General features: G+C 43.0%; 1 protein-coding gene across 2 annotated transcripts in view; it reads left to right on the top strand.

Moving 5' to 3' along the window:
- The window catches only part of MBOAT1 (membrane bound O-acyltransferase domain containing 1), a 115113-nt gene that overhangs the window by 46414 nt on the left and 40981 nt on the right, over positions 1-27718 (top strand). For both annotated transcript variants that reach the window (XM_025443533.2, XM_025443543.3), the window contains exons 2-4: positions 12004-12149; positions 13379-13456; positions 19062-19157. In XM_025443533.2, coding sequence (XP_025299318.1) covers positions 12004-12149; positions 13379-13456; positions 19062-19157 — 320 coding nt within the window. The remainder of the gene's footprint in view (positions 1-12003; positions 12150-13378; positions 13457-19061; positions 19158-27718) is intronic.

Here is a 27718-nt window from a genome sequence, read left to right as displayed (position 1 = left end):
AATGTAATATACAGCATGGCGACCGTCATTAACAATACTGTGTTGTGTATTTGATAGTTGCTAAGAGATGGATCTTAAAAATTCTTGTCACCAGAAAAAGAACTGTAACAATGTGTGGTGATGGATGTTAATTGGCTTATTGTGGTGATCATATCATAATGCACAAAAATATCAAGGGGCACTTGGCTGGCTCAGTCAGAAGAGCATGTGACTCTTGTTCTCAGGGTCGTGAGTTCGAGCCCTAAGTTGGGTGTGGAGATTACTTAAATAAGTGAATAAATAAAAACTTTAAAAAATATATTTATTTATATTTACATATTTATATATATTTTTATTATATATATATTTTAAGTTTTGATATTAAATATCAGATCTTCTTTGGTACACCTGAAACTAATTTGTTATATGTCAGTTAGATCTTAGTAAGGTAAAGTTGCCCCAAACATTACACTTCCTAGTTAAGTGGTGCTTCCTTCTGTACTTCTGTCCCTTCTTCCCACTGTTAGTCTTAGGGTTCAAGTCTTAGGGTTCACTCAGACCTTATTCTGAGACGGTCCTCTCAGACCTCCTGCATCCCATCTTACTTCCATCCCACATCCAAGGCTGGTAAAGAATTGCAAGCAGGTACACTGGACCAGAGTCAGGACACCTTAGTTCTCAGCTCTGAGAACAGCCACTCGATAGCTGTGTGACCCAGGCCAAGTCATTGACAGTCTCTGGGCTTCACTTCTCTCACCTGGAAAATGAGATGTTGGAAGGACAGGTGAAGGTTTAATTAAGTGAATCATCCATGGTGGCTAAGCAAATTGTTTCTGGATCCAGAATCCCTGAGTTTAAATTCTAGTGTTGCCAATGACTAGGTATGTGATGTTTGTGAAAATGTTTTAACTTCTCTGTGACTTAATTTACTTTTGTTTAAAATTTACTGTGCCTCAAAGAGCCTCAAGAAGTTGTGAATGTTGAAGGAGTAACACAGGAGGACTTAAAGCAGTGCCTGGGATGTGGTACACACCCTGCTGCTAGTTATTATTATCGTGTTGCTGTTGTCACTTTCGACTGGCTAACAATGGAATTCATTCTAGTGGGCAGATCACATCTCCAGAGGATATATAGGTGGCTGTCTGTGGACAGGGTTTACAGGACTCCTCAAATGGTCCTGAATTCTATTCAGTCTTCCTGCCTCCTTGGCCCAGGATTAGAAGTATATGATTTATCGGGTGGGAGGTAAGCTGGAGACAGATCCTTAAAAAAAGATGTCATGCACATATTTTCAGGTTTTACTCTGCCATGGCTAAACAGACAGCATAAACATTTTTTTGCCCCTATATCCATTGGAGTTCATTTTTAAAGTGTTTTAATTTTAAATCATAACTAATACATGACACAATATTTACAGAATAGGGCAAGCTGCAAGTCTTCCTGTGCAGTGTAAATGAGCCAAGAATACAGGATTTTTTTTCCCTTCGAAGTAAGAGAGGGATTATCTCATTCCAGAGGGACTGGATGACGTACCCTGAACTGGGGACTGGGGGCAAGGAGGCTTCTGATGTGAGTATACAAACTCCAAAGAGAAAGTCTGTGGAAGTCTCCGAGATGAGTTGTTGGAACTGGCTTTGAGCCCCACCTCCTCACCCTACTAAATGGAGATCTTGAGAGGCAATCGCAGGCAGTGGCTAAGCATGTCAGTTTAAGTCCTGATGTTGCTCTGTGGTGGAGGAGCTTTGGAGTCCTTTATGTTGTGTCTGAGATCCTCGGTAGGACATTGAGGCTTGCCAACAAGGTTAAGTCAGGTAATGGGTGTGAAGCACTTAGTATCACAGCCAACATTTGTTGAGCTCAGTAAATGTACATGCCCAATAAATGCCTATTGTTATTACTTAAAACTTGTGTGTTTTAAACAAAGCCTGCGGGTTGTGTAAAGCCATTGTAGGCCAATGAGCTTTTTTTTTTTTTAAGTATTTATTTATTTGAGAGAGAGAGTGCCTGAGAGCAGGAGCAGAAGGAAGAGGGCAGAGGGAGCTAGAGAAGCAGACTCCCTCCTGAGCAGGGAGCCTGATGTGGGGCCTGATCCCAGGACCCTGGGATCATGACCTGAGCTGAAGGTAGATGCTTAACCAATTGAGCCACCCAGGCGCCCCTGCCAATGAGCTGTTGATAGCTGTGGGGTCAGGGAGGCAGGGGGCAGGGACACCCCTCTCCTGTGGGTGGGCCGAGAGACCCTTCTGGGGTGTAGGAGGCTTCCACATATGCCAAGACTCACAGCTCCTCACAGCCTTGCCTTTGGGGCTTGCTCACTTTCCACACGTGGGTGCAAGGGAAATGAAGTGTGTTTCATTCCAGCAGTTTGAGTAAAGGATTTTTACTGAGCGGTATGATGGGGTTGAATCGTGGTCCCCCACCAAATCCAGATGTTGAAATCCTAACCCTTTGTGAATCCAGCCACTGTACATAACCGTTTTGGTTTTCATCCTCCTCACGTGTGAAATAGGGAGGAAGCTACTTCAAAAAGTTTTTACAAAGCTTAAATCGTTTACATGGGGTTTAGCACTGCACCCGACACGTGGTGAGCACTGGATGAATGGCATGTATGGTTATGGTGGGTCACTAAAAGCCCATTTCGTTTTAAACCACACACGTGGATGATCAACTTTAAATGATATTTGCTTATCGACAAGCTTCGAAAAAAATCAGCTCGTTACACATTTAAAAGGACTTCTTGCTGAGGTTCCAAGGCGTTGGAACAAAAGCGTCACAAGGATCTCTTTGAAAGTGCAAAGTAGCAGAAGAGTATGGTACAAACACTTTTTGTTCTGTGCTGCAGAAGGGAATAGGATTTCTTGTCATCTTCCCCAGCCACATTTATTTGTAGGAGGCAATGCAAGAGAGTACTGTTTGTGGAGGAGGAATGGCTGGCCTTTAAATAAGGAATTGTTTAATTAGATTGGTTTTGTCTGGGAGCATATAAGGCAGTGTTGCTGGAGAGAAACATTCCAGGCCTGGATGGTCGCCTGGGCCTCATTGGTGAGCCACCATGGTAGAGGAAATAATTTTGCACTGTAATATTTGCTGTTTGTTAAAAATAGATTGCTTGCATCTCTTCATTAGGAAGAAGGCAATGTTTTTTGCTCCTGGCAAAGTTCGTTTCTTGTTGGAAGAATATGAAGGCCATGGAACAGAAATCCCCAAATAATGCCTTTGTAGCAGCACATAACTGCTGAAAGATTTAAGATTTAAGACATACATTAGAAAATTGCAGCACAGTTTGCTTGTGTTTTGGTGAAATAGGGAGTCAAACCCTTGGGCTTGTGTTTTATTTTCTTGCAATGACTTTGAAATCTTGTAAGAGCCGTGGAAATTGAGCTCCTGTTGAATCTGAGGTATGTCAGGCTTGCGTGTGTGGAAGAGACTGACCAAAACAGCTGTGCTCTCCTGTTTCCTTGTGCATAAGGACCCACACAATACTTTAATTGTGCAGAGCGTATTGTTGAATATCACAAATGAAAGCGCAGCTTTCTTTTCTGCTCCGGAGGGGGTGTGTCAGCACAAAAGTAGAGACGTTGCACATGTTCCTTTTAACTGTGAAGTTTATTCAAGAGCATCATGGTACAGATTTTATTCTTTCTGGCCGTCCACGCTGTTACCCTTGACATTTTGCCACGTATAGAACGTGTTTTTCTTTAAGAGCAAACTTGTTACAGGTTGTTTTTTTTTACTTATGCCTAATTCTTCCCTGAACTTTATCTGCAGTTGGTGCTAATAAATGCAACCTTGAGGCTTAGGGATTTTAATGCAGATTTTTTTTTAAAGATTTTATTTATTTACTCATGAAAGACACAAGAGAGAGGCAGAGACATAGGCAGAGGGAGAAGCAGGCTTCCTGTGGGGAGCCCGATGCAGGACTCGATTCCAGGACCCCAGAATCCTGATCTGAGCCAAAGGCAGACACTCAACCACTGAGCCACCCAGGCACCCCTAAATGCAGATTTTTAAGTTTCCTAGATTGCCTTGATGGTGTGTGTGTGTGTGTGTGTGTGTGTGAAAATCTACATGGAGTTTACAACTATAAATTGTAAAAAAAAAATTTACAGAAAATTTGCTTTGTTTCCTGTCACCTGACAAAATAGCCAACTTCCACTTTGTGTGGTACGTTTGCCTTTTTTCCTAATGCCACTATTAGTTTTTTTTTTTTTTTGACATAGTTGTAAGCATACATACAATTTTATACTCTGTGTTTTTTAATTAGTTATAACAAATGCTTTTCATCTGATTATAGGCACTTTGCATGCCCAGTTTTAATACTGTTACACTGCATAGGTCTACGCACTAATTACTATCCTCTGTGTCCTGTGTTTAAAAGGTAGATCTTCCTTTATTTTGTTTTATAAGTAATACCTTCACATTTTCTCAACATTTCACCTTCTGTTATCCAACAGATGGATTTCCAGGAATTGGTTGAATGTGCAGCTTATAGCAAATACCAGCACAGTGCTTTCAAGAAGGATTGTAACTCAAGGTGCATCCTTGAGCTGTTTCATATGTTAACCAGTGTCTTTACTAGTTGTTGAACTTTTAGGTCCCTTCTTCTTGGGACTGGAAATAATACGGAGGTAAAAATTTTTGTGTAAAATTTTGTGCACATTTCTAATAGCGGCGATGATGATTGGTTGAAAATTTACAGCCATGGCTAGCTATGCAAAAAAATGTAACTTTGAAATTCCTCCCTGCTGCACTTTATTTAGCTTTCAAGCAAAATTGCCAGTTATAAGCAGCTCCCTAAAGTTTTGTCTGCCCCTGCCCCTAGGAATAAGCTAAGCCTGAAGGGTCCACATACCTTTGGAGCCATGGTGAGGGCCTCAGGTCCTTGTGCCACTGGGGCCTTGCTGGCTGGCCTCTGCTGGAGTGGAGCCTCTCAATTTGGTTTTGAGGGTTGGCCTCTCTTTGCTGCTTTGTCCCCTGTACCGTGCAGTGTCTCCCGTGGCTCCTGGGGGCAGGTTCACACTTAGCATCCACATCAGTGCAACCCCAAGACCTTCTCAGGCCTGTCAGCCCTCTGCCGGTCTCTCAGCTGCTCCTGGAGCCTGGGAGAGGGGCCTGAGTGATGCCTCTGGTTTGTGTACTTCATCACCTTCTGAGCCTCTTGGAAGCACTGCTGGCATCGCCTGGGGCTGCGTTCTGAGAAGCCAGGCAACCAGTGTCCTATGGAAATACTTGTATCATTCCTCCAGACTTCTTTCCTATATTTGTAGAGACTGCTTAGACTTTTTCAGATTTCTCTCTGCTTTAGGTTTACGAAACCCAACTTGGGAGTTGGAAAACCCAGAGATTGACTCTTTGTCGTAGACTGCATTGCCTCTCCCTGTGGAAGAAAGGACACATGGAAAATTCTGGCTGCTGCCTGAACATGTGGTGGGAAAGGGAACCAATACAGGGGCAGCAGGGAGGAGGCTGGGGAAGCCAGATCGTAATAGCTCAACAGTAGTTACTGTGTGTTGAGTTACTCTACACTTAATTCGTTATGTTATCATAGTGGGTGTAGAATAATATTAATAGCAGGTGCCTGTCAGCACCAGGCACTGGGGAGCCAGTTCGTAATAGCTCAATAATAGTTACTGTGTATTGAGTTATTCTACACATAATTCGTTATCATAGTGAGTGTAGAGTGATATTTATTAATGTTAATTAGAATAATATTAATAGCAGGTGCTTGTCAGCACCAGGCACTGTTTGAAGTAATCTTACGTATTTAGTTCCAACAAGCCTGTGAAGTGGTACCACCACTATTACCCCCATCAAATGAACTAAGAGTCGAAGCGCAGCAAGCTCTTGTAGCTCTTCAGTCAGTAAATGGTGGATCCTGGTTTTGAAGCCAGATATTCGGCTCTAGGTCAATTCTTGCAACACCTGGATCTATTGTTGGTTGTGGGATGCGGGGTCATGAGCCCTTCATGTGGTTATTATTTGAAGGTAGATCTATTTCTTTTGTAATGGTAATTTGACATGCTTCTTCTGGAAGTTTGATCATTTCATAAAAGGCTTTTGTTATTATTGTTTTTACTATTTAAGAAGACAGGATCCCTTTATCACTTTGTTTCTGTACTTACGTATATCTATTACCTCACTAACTTAGGTGTTTCTCCAATTTGGGTAGTTTCAACTTCTGGTAGTCACCAGAGTTTAGTATCTATCATCTCAGGCCAGTGATTTGCTTGCCAGAGTTGTGTAATTTTTAAAACCTGTTTGTTATGGGAAGGCTCAAACACACACAGAAGTGGAGAAGTTAGTAGGATCAGCGTTCTTATGCTCAGCACTCACTTTTCAGCTCATGGCCAATCTTGTTTCATCTATACCATGATTTGTTAACACTGGCTCTCCTGACCTGTTGGGTCAAAATATTCTTTGTTGTGGGGGGCTGTCCTGTGCCTCTTCAGATATTATCCTCTACCCACTAAATACCAGTAGCATTTCTTCTGGTTATGACAACCAAAAATGTTGCCTAGGGAGCAAGTCTTCCCCTGAGAACCACTGATTTGTACTCCCTCCACTCTCCCCATCCCTTCAAGATTATTTGGAAGCAGATCCTATACATTAAATCAAAACACATTTTGAGTTGTGTTTCTGAAAAACAATGCCTCCAATTTTATTGGTCCTATATATATAGAGGAAAGAAGTAATTATCTCATTCTGTTCCTATATGAATTAGTGTCATGGCAGCCTGCCCCCATCGGCTGCAGAGATGGTCATAGTTCATTCCAGCTACTAGAGTTGATATGAAGTAGCAAATGCAAAGAAATTGGTATCATGCTTCAGCCTATAGTTTAAAAAAAAATTTTGTGGTAAAATAGACAAAATATAAAACCTTCCATTTTAACTATTTGTAAGCATACAGTGCAGCTCAGTGGCATTAAGCACATTCCCATTGTTATGCAACCATCACCACCACCCATCTCCAGAATTCTTTTTATCTTGCAAAACTGAAACTCTGTATCTGTTAAATAATAACCCCATTCCCCCCACCCCTCAGTCTGTCTACTATGAATCACCTTTCTACTCTCAGTCTCAATGAATTTAACTGCTGTATTCTAGGTGCTTCATTTAAGTGGAGTCATACAATAGTTTTCCTTTTGTGACTGCATTATTCACTTAGCTTAATGCCCTCAAAGTTTATCCATGTTGTGGCATATGTCAGAATTTCTCCCATCTCAAGGCTGAATAATATTCCATTGTGTATTAGACCACATTTAAAAAAAAGATTTTATTTATTTATTCATGAGAGACACAGAGAGAGAGAGAGAGGCAGAGACACAGTCAGAGGGAGAAGCAGACTCCATGCAGGGAGCCCGATGTGGGGCTTGATCCCGGGACTCCAGGATCATGCTCTGCACCAAAGGCAGGCGCTAAACCGCTGAGCCACCCAGGGATCTCCTGTTATACCACATTTTGTTTATCCATTCATCCGTTGATAGATGCTTGGGTTGATTCCACCTTTTGGCTATTGTGAATAGAGCTGTTACAAACATGGGTGAAGAAATATATCTTCAAGACCCCACTTTCAGTTCTTTTGAGTAAATACCCAGAAGTGGATTTGCCAGATCATATATATAATGTATAATGGTAGGTTTAATTTTTTGGAGAACCGCCACAGTGGCTGCACCATCCTACATTCCTACTTGCAATGCAGAAGTGTTCTAATGTCCTCATCCTTGCCAACATGTATTTCTTTTTTTAAATAATAGCCATTCTAATGGGTGCGAAGTGGTGTCTAACTGGTTCAATTTGTGCCTTTTAAGATATACATCTGATAGTGGAAAAGCAGTTCTGTTAGAAGCCTCCTGTAGAACTAAGCAGTGCTGCTGTGTTTCCACTTTTGCCTTGGAACAGTTTGCCAGGGAACATTCAGATAGCCGTCCATGACTCACTCCCGGGAAGAGGATGAGGGAGTGGGTTGTGTCTGTGTGGAGGAGGAAGCTTGCAGTCCCTAGCGAAGTATTGCATTTAAACATGAACTACTAACAGTTAAAGGATTCAGGTTAGATTAGCATCAGGGGCCATTAGAGCCAGAAAAGACATTAGAGACCAGGTCTACCAAATCACGTTTGGCAACCCCCTCCAAAAAAACTGAAACCCAGAGCGTGTCAGTCTTCTTGACTTGGTGGTAGTGACAGTTTCTTGCCCGCTATCCCCAGTACCTGGCATGTAGAGTCAACCTGTGAATGTTTGTAGAATTATTCAAGGAATTACCTAAGGCTGCCCAGCTGATACCTGAGAGTCAGAACTAGGGCATTCAGTCAGGTCCAGGTGAGATTATGGTGGCTGAAAGATGGCAGATAGCGTCAGTGACCCAAGCAGTCTTCACTTCTTCATTTCTTTATCGATCGCTGGAATGACAAGATGAGATGGAATTTTTGCACGGTGAGCCTTATTCTTCCTTGGAGGGCAGCAGGGACCCACTTTCTTTAAGACAACCCAGCTGATGACTGTCGGGGGGCTGAGGAAGTCTGGGCCAGCTGAGTGACAGCCACCAAGCTTAAATCTGTTCCATCTCATCCCTGCCCTGCAGCCTTTATGGTCCCATCCTCCCATCCTCTACTTGTGCCTTTCTTCTTTCTGGGAAAGCCTAGTTCCTCCTGGGTACCTCTGTGTGTGTGTGTGTGTGGGGGGGGGGGTCTCTATCTTTTAGTCTGCTAAAGCAGGTGTTCTCTATCTTGCCTGCTTACCAGAACCATCTGGATGCATCAGAAAGTCCTGATGCCAGGCCAGTTATATCAGAAGGCCTGGGGACGGGACCCCAGCAGCAGTATTTTTAATGTCCTTAACCACCACCTCCCCCTTTGCCTTCCAGTTCTTACCTAAACATTTTTTTCCTCCTGATTATTAGCCTGAGTCTCCTCCTTCCTTAGCCATGAAACTTCTTGTTACTTACTTTGGATCTAAAGGGCACATAATATAAGAGAATGATAATGTAGTAAGTTCACACAATGTTATTGTTACTTTATGATCACTTGTAGGTTGTTACCCTCCTTTCTCAGAGTATAAGCTCCTGAAGGTAAGGGCGGTGGCTCCTTTCTCCTCTATCTCACTGCGTCTCAAAGTAACTGTGCATCACCATCCCTTGGGGGGCCTTTAAAGCAGCCCACCTTGAGAACATCTAATTTAGTAGGTCTCAGGTGGGACATAAGAATTTGCATTTCTGACAGTTATCCACGTGATGCTGATGCTGCTGGTCTGGGGACTACACTTGAGAAAGCACTACTCTACCCTTTGGATCATTCCTCATGTGCAGGGGCACTCAGTAATTACTGGCCAACCCAAAGTTATGGAACAGATTTCCCCTTGGATGCTCTCCTAAATGACTATGTTCCTCTGTGGCTGAGAGAATGAAAGAATATTTGATTGATCACCTACAGATGATCCTAACTTCAACTTTATGGTTGCCAATTCCTTTATATTTTGAACCTTGCTAAGATGGTTATTTTTCTCTCCATTGGGTGTGTGTGTGTGAGAGAGGGTTGCTGTTGGTGTATTTAGGCAACATAAAAAGGTAGGACTTCTTGGGGAGATGGGATACTTGGGTGGTGGGCATTAAGCTAGGCACGTGATGTGATGAACACTGGGTTTTATCCACAACTGATGAATGAATTATTGAACTCTAAATCTGAAACTAATGATGTACTGTATGTTGGCAATTGCATTTAAGTTAAAAAAAAAAAAAGGTATGACCGTAACGTAGGCTCGGATCACAATTCACCTCCTCTCTGGCTTTCAGGATAAAAAGTGGTGGCAGAGGCACCTGGGTGGCTCAGTGGTTTAGCTTCTGTCTTTGGCTCAGGGTGTGATCCCTGGGTCCTGGGATCGAGTCTCACATCGGGCTCCCTGCAGGGAGTCTGCTTCTCCCTCTGCCTATGTCTCTCCCTCTCTTTCTGTGTCTTTCATGAAAAAAATAAATAAAATATTTGAAAAAACAAGAAAGCGATGGCAGTTAAGAGCGGGTATAGTTTTTGGAAACTTCAGTGAAGAATGATCTTCTAATAGAGGGCGGTGGGAATTCACAATTTTTAAAAACGACACAGAAGGGCTGCCTGGATGACTCGGTTAAGTAGCTGACTCTTGATTTTGGCTCGGGTCTTGATCTCAGAGTTGTGAGTTCAGGCTCCGAGTTGGGCTCCGTACTGGACATGGAGCCTAATAAAATGGTAATAATAAAATAAATAAAAAAATGAAACAAAATATTCTTCAAAAGCATTTCTGTGGATTATCAGGAGTCCATAGTAGCCTTGATTTTTACTGGGAAAACAAAATGAACTCAGGGGGCACCGATGTTGCCCCCTCCAGCCCCACCGCGGCGACAGCCCTAATGAATTTCACCAACAGCCACAGTTTTCTGTAGTGTAAGGGACTGTGGAGACTAAATTTGAGGCTCTATATAGATATCTATATCCTTGCTCCCTTTTATGTTAAGTGTCTTCTAAAAGTGAAGTTTTCATTCTGAATACTCTTGAGAAGGTTGATCCACTTTTCCGGTTGTCGCTGATGGTTACATCACTTGAAAGATCAGCTGATCTTTCCCATGGGTATCAGGGAATTATTTTATATATTCCTTTAGGTCTAATATTTTTGACAGAGAAATCAATGGGATTTTTCTAGGGAATTTGTTGCCTGTTTTGCATAATTGGCAGGAAGTTTAAAGGGAGGCTAATTTCTTCTTCTTTTTTTTTTTTTTGAGACTTTATTTGAGAAGGAGGGAGAGCATAAACAAGGGTGGAGGGGCAGAGGGAGAGGGAGAAGCAGGCTCCCCGCTGAGTAGGGAGCCCGACCTGGGGCTCCATCCTAGGGCCCTGGGATAATGACCTAAGCTGAAGGCAGACGGTGGTTAACTGATTGAGCCCCCAGGCACCCCGAGGTTCTTTTGTTTTATATATGGATTTTTAACGCTACCCCTTGGACTTGACCAATGGTCTTGTTGATTTGGTGTTAATTTAAAATGAGAAAAATTAGGGGCACCTGGGTGGGCTCAGTAGGTTAAGTCTGTCCTAGGCTCAGGTCATGATCCCGGGGTCTGGGGATCAAGCCCCGTGTCAGACTCCCTGCTCATCAGGGAGTCTGCTTCTCCTTCTCCCTCCCCTCCCCTCAAGTTATGCCCATACTCTCTCTCTCAAATAAACAGATACAATCTTAAAAAAATGAGAAAAACTAGAGTCAAAACAGCTGATGATTACTTTGGAGAGACGGATTTAGTTTCTTAGGTATTAAATGAAGACAGCGTCATGGATTTGATTCATTTGTGTCCCTAAGGGAACACGTGCTTTATTTTAAGATCATGCTGTGGGTGAGCATGGGGTGGGGCAAAAGAGACCCAGTAAACTGACCTCACCATCACTGAGGTCCTTTTACATTAAAAAGCCCTCTTTGTGATCATGGTATCTCCCCTGCCAGGTAAGTATGCTGAGTGAAGTAAGTCAGTCGGAGAAGGACAAACATTATATGTTCTCATTCATTTGGGGAATATAAATAATAGTGAAAGGGAAAATAAGGGAAGGTAGAAGAAATGTGTGGGAAATATCAGAAAGGGAGACAGAACGTAAAGACTGCTAACTCTGGGAAACGAACTAGGGGTGGTAGAAGGGGAGGAGGGCGGGGGGTGGGAGTGAATGGGTGACGGGCACTGGGTGTTATTCTGTATGTTAGTAAATTGAACACCAATAAAAAAAAAAAAAAAAAAGCCCTCTTTGTATGGGTGGAAAAGCAACCTTGGCTAGTTTTAAAGGATTGGAAACATAACTCAGGTTCCTCACTTCTTACACCAGATGAAGGCATGGTTAATTTTTAGCCCCTAAACCTTTTCCAAATGAACACGCTGCTGAGAAAAAAATCCAAGGCCAAGTCTTAGAGGCCCTTTGCTCTGGAAATCTGAAAAGAGTAAAGAGAACTTACACAGGTAAAAGGGTAAAGGTTTTGACTCTCTCTCTCTCTCTCTCTCTCTCTCTCTCTCTTTTTTCCCCTGTACAGGTGAATTTTGTGGCATGCCAGCTCTTTGCTTTGTTTGCTGCTTTCTGGTTCCGCATCTACTTAAGTCCTGGTAAAACCAGTCCCGATGTCCGGCACGCACTTGTCACCATTTTTGGCATCTATTTTGTCATCTTTTGTTTTGGCTGGTGAGTATGAGCCTCAGGAATACTAATCTTTATCCTTTGGGTAATACTCTTTGTGGCAATACCCTTGGCATTTCCCAGGCACCAAGGAAAGAAATATATTTACTGTTATTATAAACTAATGGAGATGTTCCAGGAATGTCCATTAGCGGTAAGAACCTAGAACCAATAAACTACCCGTTAGAAGTCAGTTCAGTGAATTTTTCTATAAGTTATGCTTCTATTGATTTCACCCTGGGTCATGTAAATGGATCAAGGTTTCATTTTCTGGGTGAGGGACCTTTCCTATCTGTTGTAGATATTGATGGTGTTTTTCTTGCATTACTGCTAGAGCTAATCGGTGTTAGTCCTATGCCTGGAGTAGAATAATAGTTTTAGTGCTGGTTTGAGGAAATGCGAGTCATAGCTCAACAGAGAGAGCCCATAGATGACACTTCTCCACTACATAAATGGACCGGTTACCGTGGGAGTGACACTTCTCAGGGAAAAAATTTTAGGAACCAACATTTCTAGACATACAACATACAACCTAAATTTGTGAATTCATTCAGAATACTAGAATACTACTCTTCAATAAAAATTTGAGAAAGGATGATACATATTTTGAATCAGCTGTCAGGTGAAAATCTTGATATCTGGGAAAGGTCAGTTTGAGTCCTGATTTTTTTTTTTTAAGATTTTATTTATTTATTCATGAGAGACCCACAGAGAGAGAGAGAGGCAGAGACACAGGCAGGGGGAGAAGCAGGCTCCATGCAAGAAGCCCGAAGTGGGACTCGATCCCGGGTCTCCAAGATCAGACCCTGGGCTGAAGGTGGCGCTAAACTGCTGAGCCACCCAGGCTGCCCCCCCCCACCACCTTTTTAAAGATTTTAGGGTCCTGGTGTTTTAAAAGCAAAACAACAATAACAATAAGTTTTGAGAAAAGAACTCTTCTGCATTCTCAGCTGTATGTGTGCAAAAGCATCAGCATTCCATTTATGGGCTCTTGACATCACTAGCACTGCAGTTGGCAGACCATGCCATGACTTCCTCCTGTCATTTCAAGATGTAGTACCTTAATTACACAGAGCAAAAATACTTGATTTATTTTCTCTTACATAAACACGAGGTAATGGATCACATGCTTTTTGCCGGGGGGGGGGGGTGCTGAGCAGGAGCATGGGTATCCAGTAGGTATGCTAATTCCGAGTGTATTCAGTGTTCCCCCTTCTCTCCATAATGTTTTAAAGGTACTCTCTACATCTTTTTGTGCTGGTGTTAATGTGCTATGGGATCATGGTCACTGCAAGCGTATCCAGTATTCACAGGTAAGATTCTGGGAGTGAACCAGGCAAGGTGAGGTTTTTCATGACCTCTGAAATGTGTTTCCAGGATAAAGGGGCACCTTCCCTATTTGCCTGCCACAGTGGCATATCCTAAGTGGAATATCCCATATCTCTGGGATATCAGAAAGAGAGAGGGGGGCCCTTAAACACTGGAAGTATTCAGAGGAAGCTTTGCAAAAGTGGTGGGAAGTCTCAGGTGTCAAAGTAGAAGCAGCCCTGTGGTAGCCACGAACTGGAAACAGTCCAAATGGCCACCACAGTGGGATACTACTCAGCAATAGAAAGGAATGAATGACTGATAACACACAATCACATGGATGAATCCTTGAAATAAATATGCAGGAAGAAGGAAGCCACACAAATTCTGTTCTTGAAAATGCAAACTTACCTGTAGTGATAGAGAGCAGATCAGAGCTTACCTGGGTGGGACGGTACAGAGAGACGTGGAAGTAATCAGAGAGGCAGGAAGAAGCATGGGGGTGATGGATATGTTACCTTGAATTTGGCTGTGGTTTTCCAGCAGTGTACCTATGTCGAAACTTTCTGTACTTAAAATATGTACAATAAAATGTTAAGAGCAGAAGTATTCTTACCATGATACTTTCATTCAAAAGTACAAAAGTAACTTAATTCTTACTTTCATTCAAAAGTACAAAAGTAACTTAATTCTGCCTTGAAGGCAACATGCTTGGATTATTGATTCAGACACCTGGGTATCATCTATTTAGCTTTATCTCTGTTTCCCATGGTCTGTAAAAAACCTCAGTATTAATACTGCCTTTCAGTAATGCTGGAATGTAAGCTCTATGGAAACAAAGTTCACAGTTGTATCCTCAGAGCCTAGAACAATACCTGGCACAAGTAAAGACTCAATATTTATGGAATGAATGACTGAGTATCTTTGAAAAGACATTTACCCTGTTATGACTTCTTTTCTGATGGCTTCTCTGAAAAAGCGGGTGCCTTACATCAGCTTCAGAAGGCTCTCTGATTAATAAGGCTGTTAGCATGATGGTTTTCCTTTTGAAAATTGTTGGAATTTAACTTTTTAGTGTATAATTGTGTAAAGTACTCAAAATAAATTTCTGGTTTTCAAGGAAAAATATATTTGCATGATTTTGAATTGTGTTTTCACCCAACTTTTGTCCAGATGAGCTCTGAAAAACTGGATGGTAATCACCTCTCTTCTGAATGCCTTCCTTGAAGGGGATAGTGTCACTCCTTCAGAAGGGAAATAGGAAATCCACATTTCTAAGCCTAGGTTTTGGGAATGCTTCATATTATGACAAAATGCTGTTTTTAGCGGAGGGTGAAAATGTCTGGCTTTTCCCCAACTTGAGTTTCAGAGCAATTCAACAGTTGATAAAAATGTTGTTGCATCTCTATAGCACATTTTTAACTGCTTTGCAAATTGTGATTTGTCAGCTCTGGCCACACTTGTGGGATGCTGATGGGGTGTGGACCATTTTTCGGAGGGTCAGGAGCCTGCACTCACACTTGTTCCAGGCTGGGCCCAGTGTTGGTCTCTGGCCAGGAATGGAACACTCCAGCCTTGGCCAAGCAAGTGGTTTACTGACAGGCTATGAGTGTTTCACCATAATAATATTGTGGTAGCAGAGGGCCGTGTCATAAGACCAGAAAGGACGCCAGAACGAGTTCTTCCCTTCTTTCTTTGCTTGTGTAGTTGCCAAGACAGCAAAAGTAGGGAGTGGTTCATCATTCATGACGAAGAGAAGTTGCTTCCTATTGATGCAAGGAAAGAGCATTAGACTGGAAATCTGGCTCTTTCTAGCAGCATGAGTTCAGAAAGTTCACACAGCTTCTATGCACATTAGATTTCCCATAAAATGAAGGGCTTGAACTTTAGTTTTCTTCAGGATCAGGATTTCATGATTCTTTGTGAATTGTTTCCTTCCCCTTGCTGAATTATAAGAATTCTGTCATATGGCTGGGGAAGGTCAGTCTTTGCTGCTATGGGGAGTTAACCCATTTCTGAACATATCCTATCTGTCTTTGTCTAGAGAATTCTTGGGGCACCAGGTCTGTTTCCTTCCAAAGCCACTATATTGGACAGAAATCATAGGTGTTAATTTATCATATCTGAATCAACTGGAACAGAATATATAGTTTGTATCTCCCAAGACTGACACGGAATGTGATAATGTGACCAGTTGTAGGGGGTACTGCTTTATGCCCAGTGCTAACTAAGCCAAGCTCCTTTAAATAGTTTTCATTATTTTTAATATCTAAAGTCTTATTTAGTGTATCATTTAATATATTTAATATTTCATATCATTATTGCAAATATATTCTTTCTAGGACAGTCCTATGGGATTTAGGTCCTCACTCGCCCCCTCCCCTGCCCGCCAAGGTGAGGAAATGAAAGCTCAGAGAAGTAATAGGTATACAGATCAATGAATTTTCACAAACTGAATATATCCATGTTATCATCACCCAGGTCAGTAGGGAAATATTATCATCGCTCAGTCCCAATCTCTACCACACCCCTTCTTCCTAAAATAACTACTCTCTGGACTTCTCACATGAGTTTGGCCATGGTTGGGATTTGAAATCATGTTGGTCTGTCTCCAGAATATGTACTCTCTCTACCACTCCTGGATTCCTTAGATTTTTCAGGTTTGTGTAGAGGATGAATACATTGCCCTGTTGTATTGGGCCATAGTACTTGGCACCATCCTTGATAGATAGCTCTTTTTATAAGAAGTGAGTTGAACTTGCTTTTCCCTCTGGGTGAAGGGGCAGAGGAAGGTATGGGTATAGTTCATGTTGAGGAGAAAGAGGACTCAGGCATGGTTGCATTCAAAAGGGCCCTGCGAGAATTTGTCTTCTGATTTGGCTTTTTGCTTTTGCCTTGACCCTCACGAACTGGCTGGAGAAAGAAACAGAGGCTGGAGGCAGAAAGGCCTAATTACATTCTATTTCTGCTCAGCTCTTCAGAGAGTTGCTTTCTGTTAGTCAGTTGCTTTGTTCACCACCTTCCTGTCTTGGAAAGGGTTAAGGGTGAACCTGAGGCAGGGCAAGTCTTTTTGTGTGTGTGTGTCATAACATCTTTGTAAATAACAGTAAAAAGAACATAAAGTCACATAGTGCTTCAGAGTTTACAGAACTCCTTCACGCTCACTGTCTGGTTCTCCCTTGCTACCAAATGAATTTTTATTATTCCTATTTCACTATTCCGTAGGTTACGCTGGTCTTCACGAGTTATTTTAATGAGGATTTGTGAAGTTCAATAATAATTTGATATGAGAATATATATCTCCCCTGTTTTATGACCCATGTTTAAAAATGTTATACCTTCTGCATTTATGTCTATTTCTGAGGAGTTCCTGAGCCATTTAAAATGTTGAATGTACTCATTTCAGTTCATGTTAACTAATAGTGCATGAACCCCTTCTATGGTCAAGAGTTGGGATGCTCAAGGTCACAGTGAGTTGGCATAACAGACACGTGCATATAATTGCAGCATTATAATTATGTATGTTGCATGCAGTGCTAGAGAAATACTGGCAGTGGAGCAATGAATTGTGCTGGAGGTGGGGTGGAAGGGATGGGGCAAGCCAGCGCCAGGGGCCTGACTGGGAGCTGAGCCTTACCTTAATTAGGCAGTTCGCAGGTGGGCTAGAGGATGGGGAATGGGGTTGCAGGCAGGGGAAGGGGCATGTGGAAGGCATTTGGCCTGAAAATGGAGTCTGTAATTGTGGAGAGTGAGCAGCCAGTGGAGTTTGAACGTAAGGTGTTTGTGGAGTGTGGCAGGAGATGACTGTAGAAGGGAAAGGTAGAGCTTAGTGTGTGAAGCACATCACAGGCTGCATTTAAGAGTTTTTTTTTTTAAGATTTTATTTATTTATTTATTCAGGACAGACACACACACACACACACACACACACACAGAGAGAGAGAGAGAGAGAGAGAGAGAAGCAGGCTCCATGCAGGGAGCCTGACGTGGGACTCAATCCCGGGTCTCCAGGATCACACCTGGGGTTGAAGGCGGTGCTAAACTGCTGGGCCACCGGGGCTGCCCTGCATTTAGGATTTTTGATGTGACTGGACAGTGGGACCCATCACAGGCTTTTAAGACTGGTAACATTTAGTTGTTGGTGCATGCAGTATGCAGTAGTCTGTTCTTGTGAATGAAACACGCAAAACATTCTTGCTTTCATGGGGCTTTTGATCTAGTAGGGGAGACAATGGTTAATTAGATTATCACTGTTAAAAAGAAAACCTTAGGGGCGCCTGGGTGGCTCATTGGTTGGGCCTTTGACTTGAGTTGTGATCCTGAGATTGAGCCTGGTGTCCTGAGCAGGGAGCCCGCTTCTCCTCCCACTGCCTCCCCCTGCTTGTGTTCTCTGTCTCTATCTCTCTGTCAAATAAATAAATACAATCTGTTTAAAAACAAAAACAAAAACCCATAGACCCACATGGAGTCACTTAGGCCAACTCACCAAACAGGGGCTTAATACCTAACCTCCCTGCAGTTTTAACTCCCAGAAATATGTCTTCACCGGTCAGCCAGGAATTATCTGGCTAGCACCAAGGAGGCTCCGTCACGTGGGCCCTCCCCGTCCCCCAAAGGGAAGGGGAGGCCATCTGCACAGTAAGACACTTCCCTTTAAGGGAAAGTGGCCTTGCCTGAAACAACTCCTTCTCTTTTCTTGGTCACTTCCTCATTCTACTCTTCTTCCTGTAGAAATCTTCCATTTTGTACCACTCCTTGGAGCTCCCCTCTACTTCCTAGATGGGGTGCTGGTACTAGATCAACACATCACTTAATAAAGATAATTACATCTTCAAGTTTGACTCAGTTGCATTTTTGTCCTTTAATGTCATACATTTATGTATGATTACAGATTGATGAATATTCTGAATGGTGCCCATGCATGTGTATGGGTATGCGTGCATGTTGCTGGTTTGTACCATGTTCAGGGCTGGTCTCTGAAGGAAGCCACAGAACGATCCGAGTCTGTGGTAACTGAAGCCTCAGGCTTGGGCAGGGAGGGTCCCCTGAGCAGAGCACTGGGAATGCTAACACCTAAGGAGTAAGCGGAGTAAGATAAGCTGAGCAGAGCCATGGAGGAATTAACTAGAGAAGTAGGAAGCAGATAAGAAGAATAGAAGCCAAGAAAACAAAGTGTTTCATGAAGGGAGTGGTCAGCAGTGTAATACTGGTCTGTATTTTACAAAGATCTTGTGTAAATGCGATGGTTGTGAAGAGGAGAATCTGAGTGCAAGACCTTCCAGGTCAGTGCTTCCCAGCTCCGGCTGCACAATGGAATTACACCTGCTGGGTGTAACTTGTACCAATTAAGCCTGAATATTGAGGGCGAGTCCCAAGGCATCTGCAGTTTGTAAAGCTTCCTGGGTGACTCCATTGTCCTGTCATGGTCCCCGTGACAAAGGATGAAGGGTTCCAGGCAACGAATGCAAAAGTGAGGGGAGCGCATGGACAGGCTTGCAGATAGAGCAGAGAGGACTTTGTGATGGATTGCATATGGGGAGTGAAGGAGAGGATGGAGAAAATTGTCATTCCCTTGCGTCATCATCTGATCCTCCCTGCTTTTGGTTTCAGATACACCTTTTTGGTAGCAATGGGATACCTGACCATATGCCACATCAGCCGAATATACATCTTCCACTATGGAATCCTCACTACAGATTTTTCTGGGTGAGTATCTTAATTTGGCTGGGGGGCGGGGTCCTTTGCCTGCAGACTCTGACTTACTCTCTTGGGGTCTGTAAAGATCAAGCCTACACAGGAGACTCCTTGGTGGTTGGTTAAATCAGTTGGTAAGACTGATGAGGTTGGGGTAGAAGATTTGATTGGTCTGCGGGACCACTAGCTCTGCCGTGTTGCAAGGTAGGGGTTGCATACATGTTGCATATGGCCCCTGTGCTGTATCTCTCCTGCTGCCTGTTTTTTGTAGTTACGTTGGAACACAGCAAGGCACGGACTCATTTATGTGCTGTCTCTGGCTTACAGTGGTAAGACTTGTGTAGTTGTGACAAAACCATATGACCCACAAAGCTTAAAAGATTTACTGTCTTGCTCTTTACAGAAAAGTTTTTCCAAGCCCTATCCTAAGGCTCCTCACACAGGGTGTTTATCTCATCCTAATTTTTAATAATATGGAAATTCTTCCAAACTAGCTGATGAGGGGATCCCTGGGTGGCTCAGTGGTTTGGCGCCTGCCTTTGGCCCAGGGTGCGATCCTGGAGTCCGGGGTCGAGTCCCGCGTCGGGCTCCCGGCATGGAGCCTGCTTCTCCCTCTGCCTGTGTCTCTGCCTCTCTCTCTCTCTCTCTCTGTCTGTCTATCATGAATAATAATAAAAAAAAAATCTCAAACTAGCTGATGAACAGACCCCCTTGAGCATGTCCCCTGGCTGCCCTGGCCCCTCCCCCAGATTCCCTAGACTTCTGGCAACTAGAAGGTAATACCATAGCACAGCAAGGGTCTCCATACCAGTTGTAAAAACTTCTTTCTGTCACCATGGCCTTGATCTAGTGGACCAACCCTCTCCTGATGGTCACGTGGTGAAGACTGTAGAGAGAGAAGTGAAAATTTTGTGCTCTGTTGCTCTTTGTGTAGGAACAGCGTTTTATGAATCTTGAGGAGTGGACAGTATGCAGAGAGACCTCTCATAACACATTGTCTGATAGCCATGTTACTTCCCCAGGAGCTCGGGCCTGTTTTCTGCAGCAATCCGAGGTCAGGGAAAGCCTGTTTTCTCCACTCAGGTTGGATTGGGCTTCATTCCATGAGTTCTTGGAGAATGGGTAATAAAATAAAGGGGTTGCAACTCACAGCTTGTTTCTGTAAACCTTGCTGCTCATGCAGCTCCACGGTTCCACCATGAAGAGGCTCCAGAAGGCAGAGGTGTTGCTTTGAGGCACCAGGACTGTTGGTTGTCCTTAAGTTTTCTGTGTTTGTGGTTTCCTCTTTCAGGCATCAGTTCTCTCAGTCTTGGGCTTCTGAGATCTGACATTTCTCTTTGGCTAGTCTCCTTTCTGCATTCCCCTCCCCATAGTTGCGGGGTGCAGTTGTTCAGTCTTTCTGAGACGAATTCACAAACTCTTTTTTAAAAGAGATTTTATTTATTTATTTGAGAGAGAGAAAGAGAGCATGAGCAGGGGTCAGGCGCAGGGAGGAGGGAGAAACAAACTCCCGCTGAGCAGGGAGCCTGATGCGGGCTTGATCCCAGGACCCTGAGATCATGACCTGAGCTGAAGGCAGACGCTTAACGCTTAACTGAGCCACCCAGGTGTCCAGATTCACATTTTACTTTCTCATAATGTGTCTTGGAAAAATCATGTTAGCACCAAAGACAACAAGCCAGGAAGTTACAGCATTAAAAAGAATCTTTAAACAGTGATTATAACTTAACTAACCCTAGTGTTTGGTCAACAAACTTCATTTTTTGGTTTTACCCCCAAACTGTAACACCCCCCACCCTCGACCTCCACACATACACACACACACACACACACACACACACACACACACACACCCTTAGAAGAGCTCCTGACTTATTAGGTGTTTGGTAAATGACTCTGTGAAATACTGGAGTTAATTTGTCAGTTCTTTTTCCAGTGCTGCAGGAGCTGCAGTTAAGGAGCTCCTCCAGCTATACTGAGTTGAGATAGTGAACAAAAAGCTTTGACTTCAACCCCAAGTAGATTATTACCTGTTTCTCACCCATATCATCTTTTCTTTTGGGGGGCATGAAACATATATTCATTTATTTACTTCTGCAAGAGTTTTTGAGACCCCACTTTGCTAGGCACAGTGCCAGGTGTGGAAGGCACCATCACTTAGGTAGGAGGAAGGGTGCTTCAGGCAGAGGAAGCAGCAATACAAGAGCACAGAATTGTGACAGGTGCCTATCGAGGTCCCAGAAACCTGCCTTGCTCTCCTTTACCTCCCACATTCCTCTGTCCCCAGGTCCTATCAGGCAGGCAGCCTGGCCGTCACTAGGCTCCAGACACTGCTGTCTGTGTGTCCTCTGCCACCACTTTGGACCACCGCATGTCTGCATCTTTCCCAACTGGCCTCTCATTTCACCCTACCCCTTGTCCGGTCTGTGCTGTCTATACCAACCAGAGCGAGCTCTAAAATATCAAAGCAGATGATGATCTGGACCCGATTCTCCTGTGGTCTTCTCCTGCTGTGTACTGCATATGGCAGCATTGCAGGAGAGCTTACGGCCTGCACGCACGCTGGGCTGGTTCATGTCTCTGTGTGTATGCCTTGCTCATTCCTCTGGTTAGAAGGCCCATTTTTACCCTTGTCTGTGTGGAAATCTCTTACTGCACTTTCTACAACCCAGCTCAAAATCGCTGCTTTACAAAGCTTTCCCTGATTGCCACCTGCTCCTTCCCCCATCCCCTTCTTCTTCCTCCTGTTGTTCATTGCATTTTGGACCCTGCCTGGGAGGAGGGCTCTCATGTGGCTTTCATGGCTGGTGCCGCCTGTCACCTGTAAATCCGACCCCCTGAGATCCCAGTGCACAATGTTTGGAGTTAGAGGGCAGGGGTGCTTCTGCTTTCACCAATTGATCTATATGCTTGTCTAGTGTCATATATGTTTTATTCCCAAACTGACTTATTCCGGTTTGAACTTGAGTAGAACTGATTATATGTGGATGTGAAAGGAGAGAGAGTAGTTTCTCTAAATCTTGGCTGGGTCCTTTGGAAAGGGACTAAGGCAAGTTGGGTGTGTTACAAGTAGTGGGTGCTGAATGTAAAGTGGGTAAGAGTCTGGAAGGGAATGGGGGAGGACTAGAGCTGGGCAGGATTCTGTTCTCAGGTCACTCTGCAGTGTGCGTATCTTGACTTTGTTTTACCTTCTCAGTCCACATCAGAGGCAGTGACTCTGGAGGTGGCACGCAGGGCTCATGTAAGGGAGAATCTATCACTCAGCTGACCCAAGCTCCAAGGAGAGGCTTTGGTGCTGAATCAAGAGGTGCATTCATTTATCACTTGGCAGATGCTGATGGAGAACCCTGAGCATGCCAGGCCGGGTCACAGGAGGGAGGGACGAGCAAAGGCTGTGGCAGGTACTTACTTACGAACTATAAGTCTGTATGGGGAATTCACACATGAGCATATCATTGTGAACTGGGTTGAACTCAGTCTCAGAACACATTCTTTGAAAATAGGATCTTTGTAGGTATAACTAGTTAAGATGAGGACATACTAGATTAGGGTAGGCCCTCAATTCATTATGGCTGGTGGGGTCCTTCTAAGGCCATAGGAGACACAGATGCCAGGGATGCATAGTGGGGAGAAGGCCAGGTGAAGACATAGGCAGAGATAAGGGTGAGGTAGCTGTAGGCTAGGGAGCTCCAAGGACTGCCGGAAGCCACCAGCAGCTGGAGTAAAGCATGGCCTCCTTGGCCTCCAGAAGGAACCAGCCCTGCCAACACCTTGATTTCAGACTTCTGGCCTCCAGAAAACAGTGAGACCATCATGTTCTGGTTTAAAGCCACCCAAATTGTGGTAATCAGTTATGGCAGCTCTCTCAGACATCAGTGCACAGTGTTTTATGACTGCTTGCCTTTTGATGGGCTAACAGGTGTGCCCTGCTTCTGATCATGCAGGGTAAGAATGTCCTCACTGTCCCCATTTCTCCCCCTTCTGATCACGCCTCCTTCTCTGTAGGTTCTATCCATAAAGCCGCAAACTCTTGAATGATTATTACATCGTTTTTAGTATAACCAGACCTGGCAGAAGTTATCAGTAGGAAAACATAAAGGGCGTTCGTGGAAAACAGCAGTGTGCTTGTGAAATGTGGTGGATTTGGGGACTTTGATAACAGGGGACAATGGAAACCCATCACTGTCAGCTTGACTTCCAGCAGCATGGTCATGACACATTTCCTCAAGTGATGTTTGTGCTTGGGCATCTTTTTTTTGCTCTCCTTGTATTAAGAAGTCGCTAACATTACACAGAAGACCATAGAATGTTTGGGAATGCCTGGGTGGCTTAGTCAGGAAGGCTTTGACTCTTGATCTCCGTTCAGGTCATGATCTCAGGGTTGTGAGACTGAGCCCCATGTCAGGCTCCATGCTCAGCTTGAGGTCTGCTCAAGATTCTTTCTCCCTCTGCCTGTCCTCCTCCTCCTGCTTATATACTTTCTCTCTAAATAAATAAAATCTTTGACAATATTTGAACTAGAAGGGACTCTGTGGGAAAGGATACAAAGAAGGTAGGTCTATTACCTGTAGCTCTCAGTGGTTATGCTGTTTGGCTCTTGAGGGTACCTTTTTTTTTAATTTTTAAGTTACAGAACATTGTTAAGCAGCATTATTTTTCCACTCCCACCGTAAATGCATAAGGGCCTCACTGACATAAATCCATCTTCTGGGATAAACAAATGGAGAGATACAGACCAACCTGAAATTGACAAGATGTTTTAAATCTCAAATTGTCAGTTAGAGATTCTTTACCAATGTCTGCTCTATAATGATGAACATGTAGGCAACCCCCCAGCTCCCCTTCAGAATGTAATTTGTTTAGCACTGCCATTGGATTCAGTTTTAAAATCTTATTTTGCTGAGGAATAAAGTAGCGTTTTGATGTTGAACCTGGTGTTTTAAAGCAGCCTGATGAGAGAGCTATTCTCTCTGGAGCATGCATCCAAATCTAAGTGCTTAGTATGCTTTATTATATCTTTAGAATAAGAGCCCAGAAAGGAATTGAATGGGATTAGTTGAGATAAGTATTTGTGTCAAACAACATATATATGTTTTTAATTTGGGGGAGCACATAAACTCATGCTTTAGATTATTCTGGGGCTTGAAATTTTATCATTCTGAAAGCAATCAAGTTTTCATGGGCTGGACTGGCATTAATGGTGAGAATCACACACAAGATACGTTTTATTGGTGTTGCTAATACAGTTTATATCAATACATGTAGTGGTAGATCCTTTGTGTTTTCTCTGTGAATGTGGGCTATTAAAAATACCAGAACATTTACTGTTCTCCTGGGGGAAGCTCAACAATTGCTTGTAATAAACCTGGTACTTGATTCCTTTTAAGTTTGAGATAGTGAACAGATTCTTCTTTTCTGCTCACAGAAGGGTACAAATTGAGTTTTATGAGGGAAGCAGCAAAAAGAACCTTTATTTCCTCTTTGCAAGCTAGGCCAGATTCAGGCAGATAATTGCTCTCCTATGATGTTGGCAATTTGAATTGCCTGTGTGTTTTCGAAAACGGTCTGAAATGAGAACTCTTACACACTTAGAGTGGGAGTATAAATTGGTACAACCATTCTAGAAGGCAATAAAATTTCAAGCAAGAATTTTTGCATTTGAAAAGAATCATATTGTAGGGGTTCTTGGGTGGCTCAGTTGGTTAAGCATCTGACTCTTGATTTCGGCTCAGGTCTCGATCTCAGGGTCACGAGATCAAGCCTTGCTTCAGGCTCTGTGCTCAGCAGGGAGTCTGCTTGAGATTCTCTCCCTCTGCCCCTCCCCCTACGTGTACCTGCATGCATGTGCTCTCTCTCTCTCTCTGTCAAATAAATAAATGTCGTCTTTAAAAGATCATATTGTGTGATAGGATAAATTCCTAGGAATTAAAAAAAAATTCCTAGGAATTGAATTACCTTAAGGAAATCAAATTTATTCATAAGCGTGTTCAACTACTGTCAATGGTAGTGAAGAATTGGAAACATCCTACATGGTCCAAAAAGAGGCATATGATTAAATTATGGTACTACTGTGTGTCTACTGAAAATGATTTCGAAGAATGTTTAATGACACTGGAAAATGCTTCCAGTAGAATGGAATATCAAAATTGCAAAGCTAATCCACTTAAGACTCCCATTTTTTTATGAATATGGACATGTGTCAGAAAGGCTGGAAGGAGGTAATCAAAATGCTAAGACAGTGGTTCTGTTGGGGGGTGTCTTTATTGGCTATTTTAATAATTGTTTCTTTTTTATGATTATAATGAGACATCCTAAATGTTATTTAAAACTATTTGCAAGTACATTATGAATGCATATCCTGTGCATGCTGAATTATAGCCTGTAGGAATGGACCAATAGCCCTCTGTGTTCCCTGTTACCTTATTGAGGTTGATAGAAATAATGGAAATATTACTTGTCTGTACCCCTTGCTGGTGGAAGTGATCATTTGCCTAACTGTCCACAGAAATGTGCTTTCCTCTGTTGGTTTACAACATCCTGTCCCTTCTACCTGGCCAACCCAATATGTGCGAGTAATTGGGTTCTACTATAATATGGACAAAGAAGTGATATTTGTAGGGAGTTTTCACGATTTGCTTATTTCATGTTTATTCTTTAGGGTTTTGGCAGCTTCTTGTTAACTTAGCTTAGTCACTTGGTGTTGAAGTCCAAGGGCATGAGTTTAAGTTCTACCAAGTATATTTGGTAAGTTCCTATTAAAATGGAGAACTGGTATTTTGTTGTGATCATTAAATGCCAAAGAAGGGAGATTATATCTTTGGAAAATTAATAGGAAGGGTAAAAAAGCCCATTCTTCTCTGCTTGACTGGTGGATGGTTCCCAGAAGATACCAGGCGAACTTTGAAATGAGAGGAGTTTCCCCTACTTTCAGTTGTAGTCCTAGGGAGCCTGATGGGACAATGTATTTTGTTTGCTGTGGGTCCTGGAGTCCTGTGTTTTCTTCGCTGATGCTGGCACAGTTGAAAGGAGTTTGGGAGCATTCCACTAAAATTGTAATATCATCACCTCCCTCTTCAGTAATCCAGGGAGCAGGGGGTAACCAGTAAGGCAGGAAGTGATAGGGAGGTGAGAAAGTACCATCTGAACCTCCTGTGTCTATTGGGCCGAGGCTCCTATTTGCACAGTTCATGTTGCATTTGGCTCTCCTGGTTGTTGTGCAAGATGGCAGGCCCAGCCGATGTTGCTCCTGATTGCAAGTTTGTTATGGTCCTATTCTCCCATCCTGTCAAAGCAATGCTTGCCTGACTCTTCGCTTTCCTAATGTATTACTATTATAAGGGGACTTCCATTAGAAAGAAAGAAGTAATAAAAATACAAAGCATAGCTTTTGGGATCTAAAATTACCTTTTCAGGAAAATAAGATCCCTAAATATCAGATCTGGCTTGATGCTGGCCAGCCAGCTGTATGATCAGCTGGCTCTTTAACCTCTAACTGAGGACTGCATAATATTATTGCTCCGTCCCAGTTTTATCAGGACAGAGAACTTAACCACCCTAGGTCCAGAGAGTAAGGGAAGTTTTATTGGAATAGTGTTAAAAATTGAGATTTTGTTTAATGTTTTAAAGATAGGTTCTTTATTGTTGGGAGTTGATATGAGAAGCAGATAGAATGGATACCACTTCTGGTAAATTGCCCAGAGTCTGTTGGAAGGCATTGATTTTCTGTGTGTGTGTGTGTGTGTGTGTGTGTGTGTGTGTACGTACATATGTACGTATTGGGGGGAGTGGCATTTTTTTGTCTTTCTGCTCTAATCACATATCTATCTGCCTGTTTTTCCTTATTCATTTTCCCCCTGTATTTTTTTTATCCCAATTAGAATAATAGTGTTAGGGGCACCTGGGCGGCTCAGTGGTTGAGCATCTGCTTTTGGCTCAGGTCATGATTCTGGGGTCCTGGGATTGAGTTCCGCATCGGGGGGTGGGGGGGCGGGAGCCTGCTTCTCCCTCTGCCTATGTCTCTGCCTCTTTCTCTGTGTCTCTGATGAGTGAATAAATAAAATCTTAAAAATAAAGAATAATAATGTTAGGGTCAGGAAGAAAAAAGTGCTTTTCTTTGTGTGTGTGTGTGTATAAATTTTCTTCTTTTATTGAATTACTCATTTTTAAATTTATGTATAATTAACAAAGAGTGTTATATTAGATTCAGGTGTACAATATCGTGATTCAATATTTCCATCATCACCTGGTGCTCACCACAGCAAAGGCCCTCCTTAATCGCCATCACCCCCTCCCTCTCCTCTGGTGACCATCAGTTTGTTCTCTATACTTAAAAGAGTCTGTCTTTTGTTTGTCTCTCTTTTTTTGTGTTCATTTGTTTTGTTTCTTTTCTTTTTTTTTTAAAGATTTTATTTATTTGAGATAGAGAGAGAGAGAGAGAGGTAGGGAAGGGCAGAGGGAGAGAAAGAGAGAGAGAGAGAGAGTGAGAGAGAGAGAAGCAGATTTCCTACTGAGCAGGATGCCTGGTGCAGGGCTCAGTCCTAGGACCCAGAGATCATGACCTGAGCCAAAAGCAG

This window comes from Canis lupus, chromosome 35 (assembly GCF_003254725.2).
Source record: "Canis lupus dingo isolate Sandy chromosome 35, ASM325472v2, whole genome shotgun sequence".
NCBI classification, from domain to species: domain Eukaryota; kingdom Metazoa; phylum Chordata; class Mammalia; order Carnivora; family Canidae; genus Canis; species Canis lupus.
Note: the sequence above shows the minus strand (reverse complement) of the source record. Positions and strands in the feature narration are given on the sequence as shown.